We start from the raw sequence: 22,965 nt of genomic DNA on the forward strand, positions 1-22,965 counted from the left end.
TCCTTGAAGTCACCAGAGCTACATTTACAGAGCTGGAGGGCCTCTGGCCGTCTCATGCAATTATGTCCAGCCTGGGTCCCCAGACCTCTGGGCATCACAGGAAAGAGTATTGGGGTCCTCGAGAGGGTCCTGGCATTTCAAAATGTGTAAGGAAATTGTTCCATCACCGGAGCTGAAACTGGAAACCACCGAAGAAATTGGCAAGTATCTTTGCCTTCAGCTAGAAGTTATCAGCTTGGTGTTGGATCGGCACTGCTTACCTCCCATTCACTAGTTATCTATGTCTTGAATTAATTGAAAACAGGAAAATAAGTAATGGCTTTATACATGTGGTTGGTAAAAAGTGTAAGACTTGCTTAAATTTGGGGCTTATCATGGTAAAAACATAATAAAAGTGGTCCTTTGCAATGAAAAAACCAGGGCCCACTTCCCTGCTACCCTCTTGGCCTCTGAGGTATGGATAAGCTAGGCTTTCAGAAGGAGAGCATTTCTCACAGCCAGGCCGCCTCATCAGATACTGGGAGGTGTCTTGATTCATTAGCCTGCGCTAGTGAATGGCAAATAGTGTTTTCTGGAAAGGCACTCAGACTGGCTTTTATCAATTTGGGCTCAAAAACTTTTGCAACCTCCTGAGAGTCTACTGTATGACACCCAAATTCCTTGGTCTTTTTTCTTCTTCTTTTTTTCAGTTTTATCTCCCCCAATTCCACCCAATCTTCCAAATGACTCTTATGCCCCAGTTTATCAGGTCTCCTCATCAAACAAAGGCTTTATTTTGGACATTTATTCACTGATTCAACACATATTTACCAAAGGCTCATTACGAGCCAGGCATTCTGTTAGGTGTTGGAGAAAACAGTGAGAGCTGTGTCTCTCCCATCACGGAGGACACAAACAAGAAGTGACATGGGAAGGTTGGGTTGCTATAGGAGCCCACGACAAAAACACAAAATCTACATGCAGGGAGGGGGGACCCCCTAAAGAAGTGGCATTTAAAATGAGATCAGAAGGATAAGAAGGAATTAACCAGGTAAAGAGGAAGAGAGAGTGCTCCAAGTTGAGAGACCACCACGTGCGAAGGCTCCAAAGGGGGAAGGAGCATGGAGATTACTCAAGTGTCCTTGCTTGCCCCAATCCTCTCTCTTAGACCTCGTCCCTACAATCTCTACCTTAAACCCTGAAAAACAGGGCTCAAATCTGATCTCTTCTTAATAACTATGACCAAAAAGTATCATCCTCAACTAAACCAAAGGATTTCTTTTCCATAACATTTAGATGACACTAATCTATTACTGTCTTGTGTTGAAGCCATTAGTATACTTGCTCTCTTCTCCCAGTTATATTACAAGTTCTTGGAGAGCAGCAACCTTTGCATACGGTAGGAACGCAAATGTTGGACTGAGATATGGTTCTTTACACTCCTCACAACATCTAGCCTTAAACCTAGCTGGCACTCAGATATTTCTGTGAGTGAAACTGAAAAAATGAAAAATTTTTTAGAAGTCCAGAGAAGGGCAATGATTGCCAAGAACTGTGAAGGGTCTGAGATCTTACTCTATTGGCAAGATAACAAGTTAGCCTGCCACAGTTGCATGGATGCTGGCGGAAGACATGAGGCTCCTTGGCCAGAGACAAAGGACGTAATTACTCATGGCACAGCAAGCAAGGATGAGCATCAGCATATTCACGTCAGTTCCCCTTGCTCCCAAATCCCATGGAGATGATGCAGATAGGCCCAGGTATGTGCCTTAGTGTGCAATGGATTGCATTGCAGAGAGGAACCCTGAGCTAGAAAAATCCAAATCTTTTATAATAGGCAGTAAGCATGAGGCCTTTTGCTCCAGAGGGAGATACTATATTTCCCAAGGCTGTTCATTATACAAACTTCCTTAAAAAGAGAGTTCACAACAGAAGGCAGAGAGGACGTGGGAGGCACGCAGAAACATGAGAGATCCAGGGAGAATTATCTCCCAACACTGAGTAAAGTCAACAGACATTATGAATAAAAATAGCTACTGTTTATTGGGTCTTTATATGTGCCATGTACTGTGCTAAGTATTTTATATGTATTATCTCCTTTATTCCCTCAACACACAATGAGAAAATACTAACAAATTTATGGGAAAATATTTTTATAAATTAAGACATTCAGCATACAAATAATAGCAACAATGAAGAGTTTGGAAACACACAGGAGCATTAGAGAGGTCTCAGGGAGTGGCTAAATCTATTAGCTGAATACCATCTGGACTTTCACTCCATCTGCTGTCTCTGCTTCTGCCTCTCTGTACTTCTCCAGCCCACTTGGCAGAACATGGCTGTCTCAGCTCCCAAATTTCACTTGCTGTAGTTCTAGCCAGCTTCAGAAGATAATTAAGAATCTCTGACTCCAATTCCCGTTCCATGATTGGCCCAGCTTTGGTCATGTGACTAATCAACACTCTTTATTTGTACTGGGGAGATAGTTTTACAATAATACAAAAATAACCAATATGTATTAATATATAAGAGGTACACTTTTTTTTTATAATCATTATTTAATTTAAGGTAAGTAAAAATATTGTGGTCCCACTTACTGGTCTGTATCTTTCAGTAGGCTGTGAGCTCCTTCAGAGCAGAGATCATATCATTTAACAGAATTATAATCATATTTGATATGTATATATATAAATTAAGAATTTTCCTGTCACTAAGATTTTTTTTTAAATATTTAATGATTGCATAACATTCCAATTTGGGACATTTCTGCAAGTTACTGAATCAATGAATATTTAGATTATTTCCAATTTTTCACTATTATAAATAACACCACAAGGGTTATAATTTTTTAAAATCTTAGCTACAGATGTGATTATTTTTTCTTAGGATAGATTCTTAGAAGCGAAACTCTGGCTACATACTCTTTAGAGTTTCATATATTATGGAATTGCTTTCCAAATATGTTGTACCAACTTACACTCTGCCAGCAGCATGAGTGGCCCTATCTAATTGCATATTTGCTAGTATTAATAATTTTTTAAAAAATCTTTACTAGGTAAAAATGGTAATCTTTATGTGTTGCTTTTTTTTTAAACTGGTGAGATTAAACTGTCCTTTTTTTTCAATTTTTTAATAGCCATTTATATTTCCTATCCATAAACTGTCTAAGGCCCTAGCTGGCGAATCAAGCGTTGTTCTTTTAATGTGCCTCAGTGTTTAGCATGGCGCTTGTTGCATAGCTGATGCTGACAAAGCTTCGAAAACAAATACCTAGAAAAATCCAGTGGTAACTGTTTACATCCTTGTGAGAATAATTAAGCCACTGAAACCTAACAATTGTGTACCACTTTAGAATTTACATAGAATATATTAGCACATTTGAACCCCACAACTACTGTGTTCTTATTTTCAGCATTTTACCACGTGGAGCAAAGTCTGGAGTAACTGAGGTCTGAGAGGAATAAGTGGTGAAAATCAGCACCACCCCAGAAACGGAAGAATTGAGTTTCCCTGAAGAGGGACTAAACCAACTAAAGTTCGTCCTCCTGTACACCAGAGGGCAAAGCAGCAGGATACGAAGCAGCAAGAATGAGGGGCTCGCTGGACTACATTTCCCGGAAGGCTTCTTCGCGAGCCCCCAGAATGCTCAGCGGCCGCAGACTTCAGGTCCCGGGTTGCTGTGCGGCTAGATGTGACTCCGTTTCCCACCGGCCCAAGCGCTTAATGGCCGCTGGCTATCCAGGGGGTTTCTGCTGTTGCGGTGTATGTCGTTGCCAGGAAACGGGTGCCGGAAGGTTCTCAGACAAGATCCCGCTTTCTAAGGGCGGTAACGACGTGCACGGGTGGGACGGTGGGAGAAGCGGAGCCGCTCTGAATGATGCTAGTGAACTGTGGGTCCGTCCGTGAAGAGGCCCAGCTTTGCGGGAAGGTGGGTCGAGCCTGCCCTGGGACAGGATTCTGCTGCAGGCCGAAAACTACATTTCCCAGCATCCTCATGGTGCCAGAACTACCTTGCCCGAAAGCCTGAGCGTGATTCATCGAACCTTTCGCCTCCTCCCCCGAACCCGAAAACTGGGGACATGTGGGGTCGCTGTGTGTGGCGGCTCCTGCGTTCTGAAGGCAGCGGGGGTCGCCGGCTTTCAACCCGCCGCGGGCGTTTCTCGCCGGCCCTGCGGAGAGGTGAGAAAAGGCACGTGGCACCTGAGTGCTCTCTAGGGAGACGATGGCGGTGGTTCGCGCCCGCTCCGGCGAGCGGGAGGCGAGAGTGCCACGCCCTCCTCCCACCCAACTCCTGGCGCTGGCGACCCTGCTGCTCGCTGTCGCCCCGTTAGATTGAGGCGGGAAGGGCGAGGACTGAAAAGAAGACCGCCTTCCTCTTCTGAGAGCGAGCCTGAGGTTTCCATTTGGCTCCGCCAGGCTTCTTGCTGACCGGTTGTTTCCTTCTTAGCATCAAATGAGGCTGATAATCCCCGCCCTGTCGTAGCCCGGTCAGAGCAAGCGTTAAGCTAATCTGTTTTGCGGAGCCCTGATTTCTTTCGTGGCTTGGTCAAACTTAGACTGTTATGTGGGTGCTGGCCTCGAGCCCAGGATTTCGGTAGACTACAGCATACATTTCAGGTCAGGTCTGCTTTATTTCCGCTGTAATTTTCAGTACTCTGCAATCACGTAGGAGCCATTCAAAAACAAAGACAAAACGTGAATGCCAGAAGTTATAAGTGTTGAACTAGCTGGCCCCCCTGTTAGCAGTATGTCCTGAAGCATATCTGACTTTATTCTGAGAGACGTTTCCAGAATCTTTTTTTCCTCCAATTTTTAAACTCTTGAAGGTTGTCCACACAGTAGGCACCTCGTACTAACCTTAGCATGCTCTGGTCACCTTAAATCTTAAGTGCCAAGGGAGTTGAGCCACCCGGTACCCACTGTGCTTTGTGCTGTTTTGCTCATTATTTCGTTTTACTCACACAGCAAGACTGCATTTGTTGACCGCCTGTCTGTAATTATGACTGCTGTTGAGCTGCCAGGATCCTTCACAAGGTCTTTGGTTATGTATTTGGGTGATTAGCATGCATACGTACATATTAGGATGGATTTTACATAAAAGGAGGTAGCATTTTTTGAACCCTGGGAAATCACCCCAATCTCAATCCTATCTTTGTAAACTTTTAGAGATATACCTTGTTTACATATTCAAATGAAAACAATATTAAACATTTTTAGAGAATGAACTTTATTTTTTTTTTTTAATTTTATTTATTTATTTATTTATTTATTCCCCCAAAGCCCCCGTAGATAGTTGTATGTCATAGCTGCACATCCTTCTAGTTGCTGTATGTGGGACACGGCCTCAGCATGGCCAGAGAAGCGGTGCGTCAGTGAGCGCCCGGGATCCGAACCCGGGCCACCAGCAGCGGAGCACAAGCACTTAACCGCTAAGCCACGGGGCCGGCCCAAGAATGAACTTTAAAGTTCATTCATATCATACTGGAACTTTAAAGTTCATATCATACTGGAAAATAGATAATCATAAGGAAATGATAATATTTCAACATACTTGTTGAGTTACCCCACTTGAATCTGAGTGTTCTTGGAGAAACTTAAGTGGCCCCTTACACTTGATTTGTGTCCCTCATCACATTATTGGTTCAATATATTACTGAATGTTTACTGTGTACAAGTAGTTTAAACTTGCCTAATAATGTCAGTAATTAAGGAATTTGAAAAATTTGACCTCTGACCCATGGAAGGATCTTAGTTACCATCTAGTCCAATTCCCTTTTTAAAGATGAAGAAGAGAAGGCACAGGAAGGTGATAGGATTTGTCTTAAGTTTTATGACCAATAGTGCCAGACTCCTAGTTCATTACTACTTCCCAGACTTAGCAGAACATTAGGCCATACAGTCTCTTGCAGCTACTCTGCCGTGGCAGCATGAAAGCAGCCAGAGATAATACATACATGAATGAGCATGGCTGTATTACAATAAAGCTGGTCAGAAAACCAGGTGGTGGCGGCCTGCAGGCTGTAGTTTGCTGACCCGACCTCTGGCCTAGTGGGGAAGTTAAACAGTTATCAGTTACATAAATGTGTAAATTGTGAGAAGTATGGCAAAAAAACATAGGATACTGTGAAAGACCCTAACAAGAAGGACCTGACCTGAAGGAGTCTGGGCAGGCTTTCCGGAGGAGGAGACTTTCGGACTGAACTCTAAAGGATAATAACGAGTAGGCAAAGAAAAGCAGAGCTTTCTGAACGGGCTGGGCAGGGGTACATGGGAAGGCACATGGCATGTCTGGAATTAAAATAAAAGAGCCCTTGAGAGCCAGGGGGGACAGAGAGCGTGGGGGCACATGAGACTGGAGCTGCACCCTGCAAAGATTTGCTGGCAGTGTTAAGGTATTTGCTCTCTATCCCAAGTTCAGTAGGAAGCTTCTCTTTGTGGAAGGCATTCAAATGTTCATTGACTGAAGTCAGAGGAACTGTGTACTCACCTGCCTAGCTCTGAGACCATGAGACCTCTAGTTATTGAGCTGGTCTGAGCCTTAGTTTTCCTCATCCATAACATGAGAATTTTAAGGATAATAATTAATAGGTGTGAAAACAGTAAAATGTTTATAAATATTATTACTGATTTTTTTCCTCTAAACCCCAAATAAAAGACCGAACTTCTAATCAAGGTAGGTAACTAAGGGTACCAATCATTATTCCTAATGCAATTATTATTGAAACTATTATTGAAATCTGCCATTCCTTTTCCTCTAATTTGTCCTTTTCTCCCCCTCCTTAGGTCTAATTGACACACAAAGGCACACTGCTTAACCCTTCCAGATGGCACTCAAAGCCAAAAAGATTGCTGACCACTGTACTAACGTGTGTGTTCAAAATTGATCCACTTTTACATCTGCTTTCTCTTATCTTTGGTTAAACAGAATACATTTGGGTATTTGAATGAATTAATCTAAAGGACTGGACGTTACTCTTTTATCATTTGAATTTAGAGTTTAGGGCCGGCCCCGTGGCGTAGCGGTTAAGTGCACGCGCTCCGCTACTAGCGGCCCGGGTTCAGATCCCGGGCGCTCATCGAGGCACTGCTTCTCAGGCCATGCTGTGGCGGCGTCCCATATAAAGTGGAGGAAGATAGGCACAGATGTTAGCCCAGGGCCAGTCTTCCTCAGCAAAAGGAGGAGGATTGGCATGGATGTTAGCTCAGGGCTCATCTTCCTCACAAAAATAAATAAATGAATTTAGAGTTTATGTTTAGATTTTTTTTTAAAACACCTGTTGTCTGCCTACTAGTCTATAAAGTCAATGAAAACATCAGTTATGTCTGGTTTTGCTCATCATCCCCTGTGCCTCACACAGTGCCTGGCACTCAAATGTTTGTTGGCTGGAAAGATAAATAGGAAGGAATCACATCTGCCCTACACTATACTAGCAGAAAAGTAATACCTGAGGTTGCAGCTATGTATTTTAAGTACCTAAATATCTTAAGTGGTTTAGGATGAATAAGAGAGACAGCATGGGGTGACAGAAAGAGCCTGAGCTTTGGAGTCAGAAGAATCTAAGTCTGAATCCTGATCTGCCAGTGACTTTGTGACCTTAGGCAAAACCTTTACCTGTCCTAGGCTCGGTTTTCTTATCTACAAATGTTGAAAATACCACCTTGACTTGGCAGTATATAAAGTATCTAGTATAATACCTTGTGTTCGCTTAGTAGTTATACTAATTAGCAGTTATTTTACTTAATATGTAGTAATAGTAATGAAGTTGTATATGGGCAAAGTTCTCCCCAAAAGAGAGTGCCTTTTAATAAAACTTAGCAGCAGTATTTGGAAAAGGACCATACTGTGTCTAGGTTAAAAATTATGAATTTACTGAAACAGGACATTTATTTCAAAAGTGAGAAACCTTTCCTAGGTTTTTGTGTTGACACCAGTAAATACTCCAGGATTTAAAATCAAATTCATTGATTGATTCAGCAATCAAGTATTGTGACCCAACTATTTGCCAGGCACTGTTCTAGGTGCTGAAGATACAATAATGAAAAACAGTCAAGGCCTCTTGGAGCTTATATTTTGGTTCAGAGAGACAAACAGTAAACAAGATAATTTCAGATTAGAATTGAGAACTACGTAGGAAATAAACTGTGGATATGTAAGAGAGTGGAGTATAGAAAGCTGCTTTAGATGGGGATATAGGTGTAAAAAATGTTCATAGCTCTATGAAGGACTTCTGAGCACTGAGGGGAGTTGGGCAGTTTCTGCTCACCAGTAATGAGAGACGTGGTAGTGATATCCAAAGCTTTTGGTGTATAGTATATTATGATTTCAGACTGACTCAACAAATAAAATATTTCTGAACACTAAAAGAAGGAAAGGAAACACTTATTGAATGTTTGCTATGTACAAAAAATGTTAGAGACTTTTCAGATAAAGTCAGGGATGCAGAGGAGTCAATAAATCTTGCTTGAGATTACAGAATTCCTAAGTAGAAAAGTTGGAAGTGTATTATAAATAGATGGGGGAAAATGCTTTAGAAGCTAAAGTGTGATACTTCTATTAGTTACTACAAGAAAAATAAAAAAACCATTGTCTTCTCTTTCCAGATTTCTTAACCACCACAACCAAGGAAGGATATGATATGAGGCGAGTGGACATAACTCCTTTAGAACAAAGGAAGTTAACTTTTGATACCCATGCATTGGTTCAGGACTTGGAAACTCATGGTGAGAAACATGGGTACCTCTTGAAAGAAGAAAATTAACAGCACTCATAATAAATTACCTAATCAAGATAATATAACTGTTATGAACCATTAAGAGTCACTATTTAAATAAAAGAACCATCCATACAGTGGAATATTTTACAGTCATAAAAATGGTATTGCTTGAAGAATATTTACTGACATGAGAAATGGTCAAGATATGTTAAGTGAGAAAAGCACTACATAAAATTACATGTGTAGAATGATTCCAATTATGTAAAAAAGAAAAAAACCCTAGAGTTTCTAGGCTGATACGGAAGTCCATGTGGAAATACAAGGACATGTGTAAGAATAGCAAAAAGGAAAAAGAACAAGCACAAAAAATTTCCAGACCCCAAACAGAATGGCATTCAAAACATATATATATAATCATAATACATGTATATATATGGATTTAGCAAGCAATAAAGAAGGTATTACAAATTAGGAAAAGGAAAATCTATTTAATAAATGACATGATAAATGACTAGCCATTGGAAAAAATATATTAGATCCCCTTACTGAAAAAAAATTTCAGATTGATTAAAAGCTAAATATAAAAAATAAAATAAAAACTACAAAAAATACTAGAATATAGGATATTTTTAGACTTTTAGAGTAAGGAAGCAAGATATAAAACTCAAAAGCAATGAAAGTAAAGACTGACAGATGTGACTACAGAAATATTCAAACCTATGAGTCAAAGGATATCTATAAAGTTAAAAATGTTACCAACACATGACAGGCTGTTGCTTTAATAAATAAAGTGTTCATATGAATCAATAAGAAAAAGTTCAGCTATTTTATAGAAAAATGGACAAAGACTATAAACAAACAGCTCACAGAAAAATAAAAAGCACCAATAAATGATGCTTGACCAAGGAAATGTAAATCTTAAGTATAAATTAAAATAACAATTGCAATACCATTTTTTATGCCAATTATACACTCAAAAAAAGACTAGTAATATCCAGTATTGATGTAGATGTGGGGAACTGGGTCAGTGGGAATTAAAATTGTAGAGTGCTTTTAGTAATTTAGCATCATCTGTCAAATTTTTAATTGTGACCATTTTCTTAAGGAGTATAACAATTTAAATGATGAGGAAAGTCATTCTAGCTGTCTATTCTGATAAGGATGTTCACTTTTTAAAAAATATAAATACCTATTTGCTGCCTACAGGATTTGACAAAGCACAAGCAAAAACTCTTGTGTCATTATTGACGACTTTATCAAATGTCAGCCTGGATAGTATCTATAAGGAGATGGTCACTCAAGCTCAACAGGTAATATTTTCATTTTTATCACTTCTGACAGTTTCATTAGACAGTCTTTTTCATAACTGCGTCTCTGTCTACCCACCCACCTCCCAACCACACCTACATCTTCCTTACTGTTCTCTCTAAAGGGACACCCTCCCCCCCAAAAAAAAAACCTTTGGTCAAGTCAATATCTAGAGAGATTGAGGAGTTAGAATAGTCACAGCAAAATTATGGTAACACAGAGAATGAAATTTTGTCAAATCGCCTTGTGTGAGATAATTATATTATTTTGAATCACGAGATGGTAATAGATTGTTAGTGAACAACTTTTTCCCCATAGAAGATCCACCACAGTAGAAGAGCTAACCTTTCTGTATAATCAGAACATTTTACTGCAGTCATGTGTCTGTTCTGGTTAGTTTTCACAAACTTAGAAAGCTAGAAAGGACTTATATGGCTGGGAAGGACTTCATAAATCACCTGGCTAAGATGCTTCAATTGGATACACAAATCCTTAAAGTCAAATAATACCATTTACTAAGAACTTAAGATGTGAGAGGTGCAGTGCTGGGGACTTCTCACATATAATTTTATTTAATCCCTCTAACAACCTTGAAAAAAGTAGGTAGAATTATTGTGTTTTGCCACTGAAGAGAGGATCAGAGAGGTTGAGTAATTTGCAAGCATTGTCATTGTGGTGCTACGGATAAAAAGCAATAATTTTATATATAGGCTAGAATAAGCTAAATGAGCTTAATTGTGGAATAATTCATAGTCTCTCAATCATGAATTAATTCACTATGTTTAAGAATTTGTCTTCTTCCTATGGTTAGATTTTTTAAATTTAATTTTTCAAATTTAGGCTTCCTTCCTCAGATAAATATTTCACAGCAGAGAGAAATTAGGATTTCTTTCTTACATAAAATTAGAAGCTCTTGCATAAAGTTTCATTACTTTAAAGGTCATGCAGGATCAAAAGCTTTTAAATATTTTTTACTAAACTCCAATTAATTAGAATTAAAAGCATTCAACCCCTAGATTTAACTTGCCTTTAAATTTGTGTGTGCATTATTTTAGCTTAATTTATTCAGGATCGTAACAGACTACTAAATCCACTAAAGAGAAAGCCAGTTATTTAATTAATTTCCCCAGACCTCTGAGCTATCCCGAAAAAGCTAATGGAGCTACTGACATTTTTAATAAAATAATTTACTCTTAAATCAGATTTTTTAAAGTTTACCTATAATATAATCAATGAATTAAAACTGTGGTTTGGGGAATTTTTATCCTGCCAGGACCATTTATTCCTGCATTCAAAATGTAGGACTGGATGTAGGACTGTTGCTACTCACCTTTTGGTTTTTTTATTACTGGTGTGTGAAATTAAAATCCCTTTCCATCCTTAAGCCTAATCCCACTGCTGACCCCACCTCTAGGATAGAATAAGGCACAAAGTTGTCATGAAAGATGGGGCTGAGGCTCAGGGCCAACAGGCAAACAAGCCTTGTACTTGGTCACTTCAGAAAGTGCCGTATTAAATCAAGTCTGCTCAATCTGAGAATTCAGTTATATTCTGAATTCACTTATAATCTGAATTACAGTAGTCCCCTCTTATCCACGGTTTCACTCTCTGTGGGTTGTTACCTTTGGTCAAACACAGTCTGAAAATATTACATGGAAAATTCCAGAAATAAGCAATTCATAAGTTTTAAATTGGGCAGTTCTGAATAATATAATGACATCTTACACTCTCCCACTTCAACGCTACCCACCTGTTAGTCACTCAGTAGCTGTCTCGGTTATCAGATTGAGTGTCACAGTACTGCAGTGTTTGTGTTCAAGTAACCCTTATTTAACTTAATAATAGCCCCAAAGCACAAGTGTAGTGATGCTGGCAATTCAGATATGCCAAAGAGAAGCCGTGAAGTGCTTCCCTTACGTGAAAAGGTGCAAGTTTTTGACTTAATAAGCAAAGAAAAAAAATCGTATGCTGAGGTTGCTAAGATCTACGGTAACTTTTATTACAGTATATTGTTATAATTGTTCTATTTTATTATTAGTTATTAGTTATTATCAGTTATTATTAGTTATTATTAGTAATCTCTTACTGTGCCTAATTTATAAATTAAACTTTATCATAGGTATGTATGTACAGTCATCCCTAGGTATCTGCAGGGGATTGGTTCCAGGACCCCCGTGGATACCAAAATCTGCGGTTGCTCCAGTCCATTATATAAAATGGCGTAGTATTTGCATATAATCGACACATATTCTCCTGTATACTTTAAATCATCTCCAGATTACTTATAATACCTAATACAATGTAACTGCTATATAAATAGTTGTTATACTGTATTGTTTAGGGAATAATGACAAGAAAAAAAAAGTCTGTACATGTTCAGTACAGATGCAACCCAACCATTGTAGGCCTTTTGATCTGTGGTTGGTTCAGTCCGAGTATACAGAACCCGTGTATATGGAGGGCTAACTATATAGGAAAATACATAGTGTATTTATAGAGATAGGTACTATCCGTGGTCTCAGGCATCCACTGGGGATCTTGGAATGTATCCCCTGAGGATAAGAAGGGGACTACTGTATATTCATATTCTCTGGTGGCCCCACAACAGTTACAATGATCACTCTTTTAATAGACGTGACTAGTTAATACTGGATTATATTTTTCCACTTAAAGTTTTTGAAGATGGACACCTGTGTTTTGTAGGCTTTTTGAGTCATAGACTGTATTTAGAGGAATGGGAGATAAAAAGAGGCTATTAGAGTCACGGTACAATTCCTTATTCTCAGGTTCAGACTCGACAAGAAATCTTGTAATTACATTTTCAGTTCTTCCTTATGTAGCCTTGGCAATAAAGTAACATTTTATTAAAGATTTAAATAAAGATAACATATTTAATGTCTTAGAACTCCTTTATAATGATATTTTGGGAGAACAAGACTGACAAACCACGAGAGGCCACTTCTATATGACTTATGAATTAATTCTCATGAATATTTCAAGCAGAACTGCGTAAAAGAAAATGAACCCCCTCTCCAGTAATATAGATGAGGGTTAGGGAAGACAAGAGTCAGAGTATCTGTTATACACAGTAAAAAAATACTTCTTTATATTATGACAGGATTAATATTTAAGGCAACACTTCCTCCACATCAAAACATTGGAGTCACACTGTCCCGCTTCAGCCATTAGATGGCTCTCATTGGTAATAATAGCTAACACTCATTGAGAGCTAACCATGTGCTAAGTATTATTTTAAGCATTTTATGTGCATTATCTTATTTAATTTTCAAAACATCTCTATAAGGTGTGAGTACAGTTATTATTTCCATTTTACCAATGAGGAGGTCAAAGAAGTTAAATAACTTGCCCAAGGTCTCACAGTAAATGGCAGCATTTAGATTCAAACCCAAGTAGCATGACTCCAGAACTCACATCTTTTGTGTGTGTGTGTGTGTGTGTGTGTGTGAGAGAGAGAGAGAGAGAGAGAGAGAGAGAGAGAGAGAGAGAGAGGAAGATCAGCCCTGAGCTAACATCTGTTGCCAATCCTCCTCTTTTTCGCTGAGGAAGATTGGCCCTGGGCTAACATCTGTGCCCATCTTCCTCTACTTGATATGGGACACCGCCACAGCATGGCTTGACAAGCGGTGCGTCAGTGTGCCCCCAGGATCCGAACCTGCAAACCCCAGGCTGCCAAAGCAGAGTGCGCACTTAACCGCTGTGCCACCCAGCCGGCCCCCAGAACTCACATTTTTAACCTCTACTCTATGTGACTGCCATCTGAGAGTTGTACTTAGAGAAGATGTGTGCATTCCAGACCCTTTGAAGACTGAGTCATTTCTTGGTCATGCATCTGGAACTGTTATAGCCTCTGTTTTCTAAAAGTCAAGTCAGTTTTGAAATAGTCTTTCTCACCCATATCAATCAGTGGAGGACAGTAATCCCAACAATGCAACAAGGCCACAAATTGTGACAAAAAATGGGAGTTCCATTAGTGATCCTGTTCTTCTTTGGGCTTTTTTGTTTTGTTTATAAACCCTGTTATAGAGGGTCCTTTTCAAGGTTACATCCTCATCTGCTTTTTCTTCTGGTAACGAGGGATAAATGATGAGTTAACAAGCCACCTGATTTTAAGAAGTTTAGTGGTAAAAGTTACATTTTCTTTGTAAGGCTGCCTTAAATCATTTCTACAAAAATGTCCCTCCCTAGCAAAGCAAAAGCTTATAAATCTATCAGATAGGGGCCCCCTTTTCTTTCACATGTTCTTTGCAGTGCCAAATATAGGAAGAGAATTTAAACAAAACTAATTATGTTATGCTGACACAGGGTAATTTTTTAAACTATACTTCTACCTATTTTGTTTTGGTACCTGACTGCTGAGTCTTATCCAGTACCCTAGAATTTTCTGATGGTAGAAAATTTCTTAAAATCAAAGCAATAAAAGATAAGAAAACCCTTTCCATGTAGGTATTAAAAATAATTGTTGAGGAACTCTCAGAGATTAAATAAGCATTTTATTGGGGTTCTTTCAATAAAAAGACTTAGACATTTATTTCTCTTTACTGGGAAATACTTTTTCTTCCTTGAATCTCCTGTTCCTTTTCATTTTGATATTGCAGATATATAGGTTTCATATGTTTTGTTTTGTTTTTTTTACTTAGCCAAGCAACATTGTACTTTGTAGCATGATCACAAATTCTTTTAAGTTTCATACAAACAATTCCATGTAAAGGGATGGCATTCTGTAGATCACTAGGTTACTTTAATTTTGCTTTTCTAGGAAATAACAGTACAACAGCTAATGGCTCATTTGGACTCCATCAGGAAAGACATGGTCATCCTAGAGAAAAGTGAATTTGCAAATCTGAGAGCAGAGAATGAGGTGATACATGTGTAATTTAATACCAATAAAATAACTGGTCTCACCAGTATTCTACTTGGTGAATAATAGGACAAAATAATGATTTTATGTGGTTATTAAATTATTATTAACAAGTTTTTAGATAAAAATATACTATATGTTTAACCATACCCAATCTATGTATAAATCATAGTTTCTTGCATACTAAAGGAGTAGTATCTTATAAAGTCACATAAAAGGAAAAATCTTTGAGCTGTATATATTATATAAAATTTCTAGTGTAACTCAGTATTATGTTCTCAGAACTGAAAGTAATATGGCATTTTCCATTTTGATTCTGTACTAATTATTTTTGTCACTTAAGAGAAAAATGTGTTTCTGTAATTCAGTTGGAATTTTGTTATCCACTAGCTTAGATATTTTTAAATTTAGAATATCAGTCATTTTTTTAAAGTAGAATACTAAAACATAAATATATTTTCTAATGTTTTGTTCATAAGAATTTTCTGAATATGATGAACTAGCAGTTCTTTTTTTGTCTTTATTTTTAATCAAATTGTATATTAGAAATCCATAGATTGTCCAATTTTTGCTAATCCAGAGTTTCAGATTTTTTGAATAAACCATAATATGGGCTTTTGGTTTAATGTCAATTGCATGTGATCTTTTTTATACCTAGAAAATGAAAATTGAATTAGAACAAGTTAAGCAACAACTGATAGTAAGTGAAACTTTTTTTTCCACTTCAGAATATTTTATTAATTTCAGAACAAATATTCATTACAAGATCACTTTAATATTTTTGTTTTCTTTAAAGAATGAAACCAGTCGAATCAGAGCAGATAATAAACTGGACATCAACCTAGAAAGGAGCAGAGTCACAGATATGGTAATGTGTTTTTTTTTGTTTGTTTGTTTTTTTGGTGTGTGAGGAAGATCAGCCCTGAGCTAACATCCATGCTAATCCTCCTCTTTTTTTTGCTGAGGAAGACCGGCTCTGAGCTAACATCTATTGCCAATCCTCCTCCTTTTTTTACCCCAAAGCCCTGGTAGATAGTTGTATGTCATAGTTGCACATCCTTCTAGTTGCTGTATGTGGGACGTGGCCTCAGCATGGCCAGAGATGCGGTGCATTGGTGCACTCCCGGGATCCGAACCCCAGGCCGCCAGTAGCGGAGCGTGCGCACTTAACCACTAAGCCATGGGGCCGGCCCGTAATGTGCTTTTAAATGTACTTTCTTGGTTATTTATTCCTTTTTAATTCCTTTTAGTCTTTTTTTTAACCTCCTGATACGTCACATCCTTTAGTTTACAGATCAAGAAAAGAAACTTATGGAAGCAACCACAGAATTTACCAAAAAGGTAAGCTACTATGTAAAAATTTCTCTTTTGTACAGCTCTCAGAGAGCCTTTGTAACTGCTTTTGTGTGTATCATTTTATAAGTTTGGACTTTAAAAAGCTAGCCCTATAGAATCCATGATTATCTCATAGCTACTATAGTTAACCAGCACTTTGGGGGAAGTTGCCACCAGGTGGATGGTAGTCTGAGCTGTGACCTCTGAGCCACAATCAAGCTTTCCAGGTAGCATACTTTTATTTTTAACTAAATTACTTTTACATAGAAAAGAACCATTTTTTAAAAGACAGCATTCACAGTTAGTATTTAATTGCGTGCCTAGGTTGAATTAAATAATTATCTTAAAATTTTAAAAAATAATAAATATTTATTGAGTGTTTATTATATGTTAGATATTGTTTTACTTGCTTTACTTCTGTCTATTAATTTCTTTAATCCTCATATCAGCCTCCGTGAGGTAGACGCTCTTATTCCCGTTTTACCAGTTTGGAAAATGGGAGGTTAAGGTCACAGAGCTAATAAGTGGTAGAGCCAAGATATGAAACTGGATTCTAAACCCCATACTCATATACTCATAACTGCTGTTTACCTTGTCAGTAATCCTCAATTGTAATCAGTCTCTATGGCTTTAGTAAAACCCAGCTTTCTGACTCAGCCTAGTCCTTTTCTTTAAAGTAAAAGGCATTTGGTCTACATTCTAACAGAAGAGACATTACTCTTTCTTTCTTATAATTTAATAGAAGAGAAGGTCTCATTTGTCCTTCCAAACATCCTATTCTCTTCTCTTACTTCTGGCCAGATAAAGGAGATAAGCAAGGAAATCAACAAATTCTCTCACAGCTAATTTCTGAGCTCTAAGTATCATCTTCTCTCCCTCTCTTCTTACCCCTTAGCCCCTATATACATAGCATTTAGTGTTACCCAACAAGCATTTCTGCTGTTTCCTTTTTTTGTGTGTGTGAGTAAGATCAGCCCTGAGCTAACATCCGTGCTAATCCTCCTCTTTTTGCTGAGGAAGACCGGCTCTGAGCTAACATCTATTGCCAATCCTCCTCCTTTTTTTTTTCCCCAAAGCCCCAGTAGATAGGTGTATGTCATAGTTGCAGATCCTTCTAGTTGCTGTATGTGGGACTCGGCCTCAGCATGGCCGGAGAAGCGGTGCGTTGGTGCGTGCCCAGGATCCCCAACCTAGGCCGCCAGTAGCAGAGCGCGCACACTTAACCGCTAAGCCACGCGGCCGGCCCTTCTGTTTCCTTTAACAATGGTGCCAGTTTATGTTATAAGCCTGGTGGGTTTTTTCTTTTGCAAAATGTATTTAAAATTTTAACTGTGATATCCTAAGGACTTTATACACACGAAGTCATAGCTCTGTGATAAAATTTTTTTTCTTAGTTTATCCTTTTATATATTTAGGTCTCAAATATCTTATTATGAGGCCTTAGTAGACAGTGCTCAGAATGTGATAATCCTAAGAAATGGTCTCCAAATATCAAAGTAGAAGAAATATTTTTTGTCAGTTTGTGATGTTCATGTAATGTTAATTTTTTATATCATGGGGCTTTTCTGTGTTTCCTCACTTAAGACTTTTGTAGTAAATAATTAGCCCATAAGTGAGGGTTTTTTTAATGTAAATATTTTTGTCCATAATACATAGAAACAAAATTTAATTGTCTGATTTATTCTTATTTACTACAGGATACCAAAACCAACAGTATTATTTCAGAAACCAGTAATAAAATTGACACTGAAATTGCTTCTTTAAAAACTCTGATGGAGTCTAACAAGCTTGAGACAATTCGTTATCTGGCAGGTAAGGCTGTGTTTGTCAGAAAAGGAATTACTGTCATTTGATTTTCAGACCTGTTAGCTACTACCTCCCAAGGTAACCATGGCCAGCACAGAAGAAAAAACAGAGGAGCTATAACAGGTTTCCTTTATTGCTTGGTCCTCTGCAGTGCCTGAAGAATGTAAGTTTAATAAGCAGTAAGTTTAGGATGTAAGTTTAACAGGCAACTCTACAATTTACTAATAGGAAAAAGCATACGGATCCCAAAGAAATATATAAACATAAGTACAAAATGATGCAAAGATAAACTGGGTATTCTACAATGAAAAAAATGAAAATTTAATTTTTATTGCTATGCTTTTCCATAAGGACTTGAGTAGACTTACAGAGAAAGATAACTAAAATAGACATAGGTCATTATAAATCATAGCAAGCAAAGGGGGAAAAAATTACCTCCTACCTTGAATCCAACTGACTGAGCACAGATACTAGACCAAAATTAGATTATTTGTCACATCCTGAGCTCCTCAAGTACCGTGTGACCTGACCCAATTCCAGGGCCCCAAGGAGTTAGAAGAATGCCCTAGTCAAGTAGTACTTTTCTTTTTTCTTTCTTTTTATAAAAAGTAATATATTTTCATTATAAATTGTTCATATAATTCAAAAGCAATATAGTAAAAGTGAAAAGCTTCCACTCTGTACCCATATGTATTTACTATTAGTAGTGTATATCTTTCTAGGCTTTTTCTTCTGTATGTAAACATTACAGATTTTTAAAATAATAACTACATCATACTGTACAGACTATAACTTTTTGCAGTTTAACCAAATGTCTTAAATATCTTTCCACATCAATACATATATAGACATCTTTTTACTAGAAAGCATAGTATTCCCTTGTATGAAAATGCCATAATTTATCCAAACCTCTAACAGACATTTGCTTCCAATTTTTCATTATTAAAAACAATGTTGCACCAAACAGCCATATATATGTTTGTGTTTGAGTAAACACACACATAAACGTATCTTTGTGTCCTTAAGCTAGTATTTCTGTATAATAAATTGCTATGCACATCTAAATTGTCGTCCAAAATAAAAGCACTGATTTATACCACCGGTGGTTTTCTGGGCAGCTACTAATTATGTTGAGATGGCAGGAGGAGTGAAGATGGAACCCCCATTCCTCAGCTGATGCATACCCACTTCCTGTCTTCAACTTGAATGGCTCAGCTTCGTCTTTTTAAAATATTGGGCTTCTGCTGAAGATTTACTTGCAGAAAGGGTTCTAAGGCTAAAAGAAGTTTTGGAAAACCCCTATTCTAGCAAAGTCTCTGGAACTAGAGATCTTCAGTTCAATGGTAACTCTCAGGGGAAATTTTGAAACAGTCCAGTTTGGAGTCTTCATTCCCACTTTAAAAATAGATCTCAAATTCCACTCAGCTTCCTCTCGAGTATTTACCTGAAGAATCAATATCTTAGTTAAAAATACAATCCTTTTTACCCTCAGTTTGAAGATGGTGAAGCTTTCATTCAGAAGTGGATATATACAAGGCTGACTCACTCTAATAGACTTAATGGCAGTGGCAAAAGAAATCAGCAAGTCATTGTTTAGAAAAATACCTTTCCTAAGATATCTTCCTTTCCTTTTTTTCACTGAGGATTTGCAACCAACAGTTCTGAAGGCATTTTTTTCTCCTTCCTTATCCTTCTCCAAACATATGCTTACTGCTGCTATTACTGGTAAGCCTTCTAGGAAATCCGCATCCCACACTCTCAGTAGATGGGAAGTTAATGTCAGGAGTGGATCCATTGGGTCGTAGAATACCTGAGATGTTGCCAGTGAGACAATAATACTCCACTTACCTGAGATTCACATATTGAATTCAATCATGAGCACAGGAAAAAAAGTAGAAAATACTAATAAAGCCCCAGCATTAAATATCTTGCATTTCCCTTAGAGAAGAAATCCTTATAAAATTGTAAATCTTAATCATTGTGGTTATTTGGTTTCCTAGCATGTATCAGTCAAGGCTCTGTTAGTTTCAAGTATCATACATCCAACTTGAACTAGCTTAGGCTTTTATAAAAGGGAATTTATTGGCTTACATACTGAATTACGAAAAGACAGAGGTATAGCTTGATCCCAGGGATAACTGGAATCACAACTTACTCCATATCCTGTCTCTGAATATCTGCCTCATTTTCTTATACCAGCTTCCTCCATGGATTGGAAACATGGCCACCAGTAGCTCCCAGACTCATATCATTCCAGTTTCACCCCTTTCCTTAGTTCCAATTCAGAAAATCCCAGGGAAGGAGTCTGAAGGGCCCATCTTGGGTCAAATATCACCCTTTTAACCCGGATCACTGTTGCCCAGGAGGGAAGAGCTGTAAAGATAATGGCAGTTTCCATTTACTTTATATAGTAAAAGGTAGGAGATTCTGTTCTGGGCAGACAAGTAATAATAAACCACTTACAGAATACTTAAGCTGTACCAGGCACATGCTCACATGAGCAGTTTACATATATGTAGATGTGTCCTAGACAGGCCATAGAAGATAAACAACAGATTTGAAAGCAATTTGGGATAGCACAGTGGCAACAATGAGAAATAACAGCTGACAACAGAAATGAGAGAGAAACTTAAATGCAGTAACCATTGTGTTGTTTATTCTAATAAAGGAATGAAATACCTCCTTCCTCACAATAAATAAGTGTTCATTTGTTAGTCTGACTTAATTTATCAGCTGTTTGGGTTAGCAAAGACTATAACCACTTAGCTAGCACTATATGGCTCAAAAAATGACAAATTAGATTGAGTCCTTCAGTCACAAGGGATAAATAAGGATAACAGAATGTTTTTTTAAAAACAACTTTGGAGTCAGGTCCACATAGTGTTGAGTCCTGGTTCCACCATTTGCTAGCATTATAACTTTGGGTTTGTTGCCTTGTTTATACAATAGGAATAATATTACTAACCTCATAGTAAAACCTCATAGGGTTTTAATTGTGGTTAAATAAAGTAATGTATGTAATTGCTCAGCACGCTGCCTGGAACATGGAAAACAGTATAGGATCAAATGGGAGAATGTATAATAGACCAGTGGCAACAAGGCAAGAAACTTGAAGTGTTATTCTTTCTCCTCAAATGTCCAGCTTCCCTATGTGTCTTAGAAACACCTAATCCCATTTCTTAAAATTAAGGAAATGATCTTGTCATTAACAAAGTTTCAGTAAGTAATGGGATGAAATGGGGTAATGTATAATTAAATTCATACATTAAAATTAGGATAGCTTTACTATGAAAGGCTATTTCTTGTGTCTTTAGTCATAGAACTTTGCCCTTTGTCTCAGACTCTGTATTTTACAAGTTGTGGCTGTTTACACAAACTAGAAACTAGGGAGTCCCTAAAAGATTCAGCTTCTGTAGAATAGAAGGTTTTCTGTCCAGAATGATGTAACAAAGAGCAGGTGGTATATTTACTGTTTAAAAAGCCTGATGCTTTTTCTGCCTTTTCTTCTACCTCATTGATTTTTTTTAGGGATTTTCATTAAAATTTCATTTTTTATTTATAAATTTTTAATAGTTATGAGAAAAATTATTTTTAAATTTACTGAAAAGGCAATTAAAATTTTCTTGTGAATGATATGTGTCTTTTAATATAGGTAAGATAGTTTTTCACTTATAAGATCTGACATTAGAGTTCATAATTATTTAAAGTAGTTAATAATACTAATGTTAATAATGACTTTTAAAAAGTTTATAGATTCTGACTTATAATCTACATTTTAAAATTACTGTCATCCTTATTCTGGTTTAAAATACAGGAAGCTTTTAAGAAGAATTGGTATTAATCCTGCCCTCTTTAGCTTAATTTTCTAGGGAATGAAAAACGTAAGATAGAAAATTGGTAGGATTTCATTTGTTTTTTGCTCTTCATTTAAACTGCAGATGATGTTATTCTGTTTGTCTCTGTAAAATAATCACAAATGCATGATCTGTAACATGGTTTCTTCTTTTCACAGCCTCAGTGTTTACTTGCCTAGCGATAGCGCTGGGATTTTATAGACTCTGGAAAAAGGAGTGACACGGCTATGTTGTGCTCTTCCTGCTGCTGTTGACTCCTTAGAACGCCACGCCAGGAGAGATTGACTTTGAACGTTGAAAGTTGCAGTAGAAACTTAATACAAAAACATTATTCAAAGTACATATGGACTAAAAAGAAATCTTTTAGAATGGGAAGATGTATTTTGTCTTTGTTTTGTTTTGGAGGAAGATCAGCCCGGAGCTAACATCCGTTGCCAATCCTCCTTTTTGCTGAGGAAGATTGGCCCTGGGCTAACATCTGTGCCCAACTTCCTCCACTTTATATGGGATGCCGCCACAGCATGGCTTGATCCAAACCTGCGAACCCCAGGCCACTGAAGCTGAGTGCACGAACTTAACCACTTAACCACTACACGCAACCGGCAGGTTCTGTCTTTGTTTTCCATATGTGTCTTTATTATGTTGAAAAGCTCCATTCCAAACCTATTAATTTGAGATAGAAGAGCCTTTTGTCTTTACCCTTTTGATAGTTCATAGAAGCTGAACCAGAGTTTTCTTGTGTTTGCTTTAACAATTACGTAAATCATATAGGATTTCTTTGGTATCTGCAACAAATTTGAAAACCATTTCAAAGCCTACACACTTGTTACTGTATTTATCTTCCCAGATAACTCCTGCACAATTACCTTTTCATATAAAATAAAATATTATAATAAAGTTGTCTGGATTTTAAATAAGTGACTTACCATATAGCTGGAGATTGATTTTTTTTGTAAGGAACTAAAACAATAAATTTTAAAATAATGTGTGCCCTAGTGCAAGTGTATGACACTATGAAATCTGTAGAGTTGCTAAATCTGGAGCTCTGATTATTACATATATTTTAAAATTTTCTGATTCACAAAAACCA

The 22,965-nt window shown here is 37.5% G+C and overlaps 1 protein-coding gene across 2 annotated transcripts; it reads left to right on the forward strand.

Moving 5' to 3' along the window:
• The first annotated feature begins 3,975 nt into the window (after positions 1-3,975).
• CCDC90B (coiled-coil domain containing 90B) lies at positions 3,976-22,796 on the forward strand. 2 transcript variants are annotated; one of them, XM_058545498.1, is made up of 10 exons: positions 4,079-4,158; positions 6,763-6,847; positions 8,581-8,700; positions 9,900-10,003; positions 14,779-14,880; positions 15,539-15,580; positions 15,677-15,748; positions 16,168-16,221; positions 17,913-18,027; positions 22,034-22,796. In XM_058545498.1, the coding sequence occupies exons 3-10, from the start codon at positions 8,616-8,618 to the stop codon at positions 22,093-22,095; spliced, it is 636 nt and encodes a 211-aa protein (XP_058401481.1). In that variant the 5' UTR covers positions 4,079-4,158; positions 6,763-6,847; positions 8,581-8,615; the 3' UTR covers positions 22,096-22,796. The 2 variants fall into 2 exon arrangements, with proteins under 2 accessions (XP_058401480.1, XP_058401481.1); XM_058545497.1 differs by lacking the exon at positions 6,763-6,847 and having other exon boundaries at positions 3,976-4,158.
• Positions 22,797-22,965: the final 169 nt, after the last annotated feature.

The sequence above is a fragment of the Diceros bicornis genome, chromosome 7 (assembly GCF_020826845.1).
Source record: "Diceros bicornis minor isolate mBicDic1 chromosome 7, mDicBic1.mat.cur, whole genome shotgun sequence".
NCBI classification, from domain to species: domain Eukaryota; kingdom Metazoa; phylum Chordata; class Mammalia; order Perissodactyla; family Rhinocerotidae; genus Diceros; species Diceros bicornis.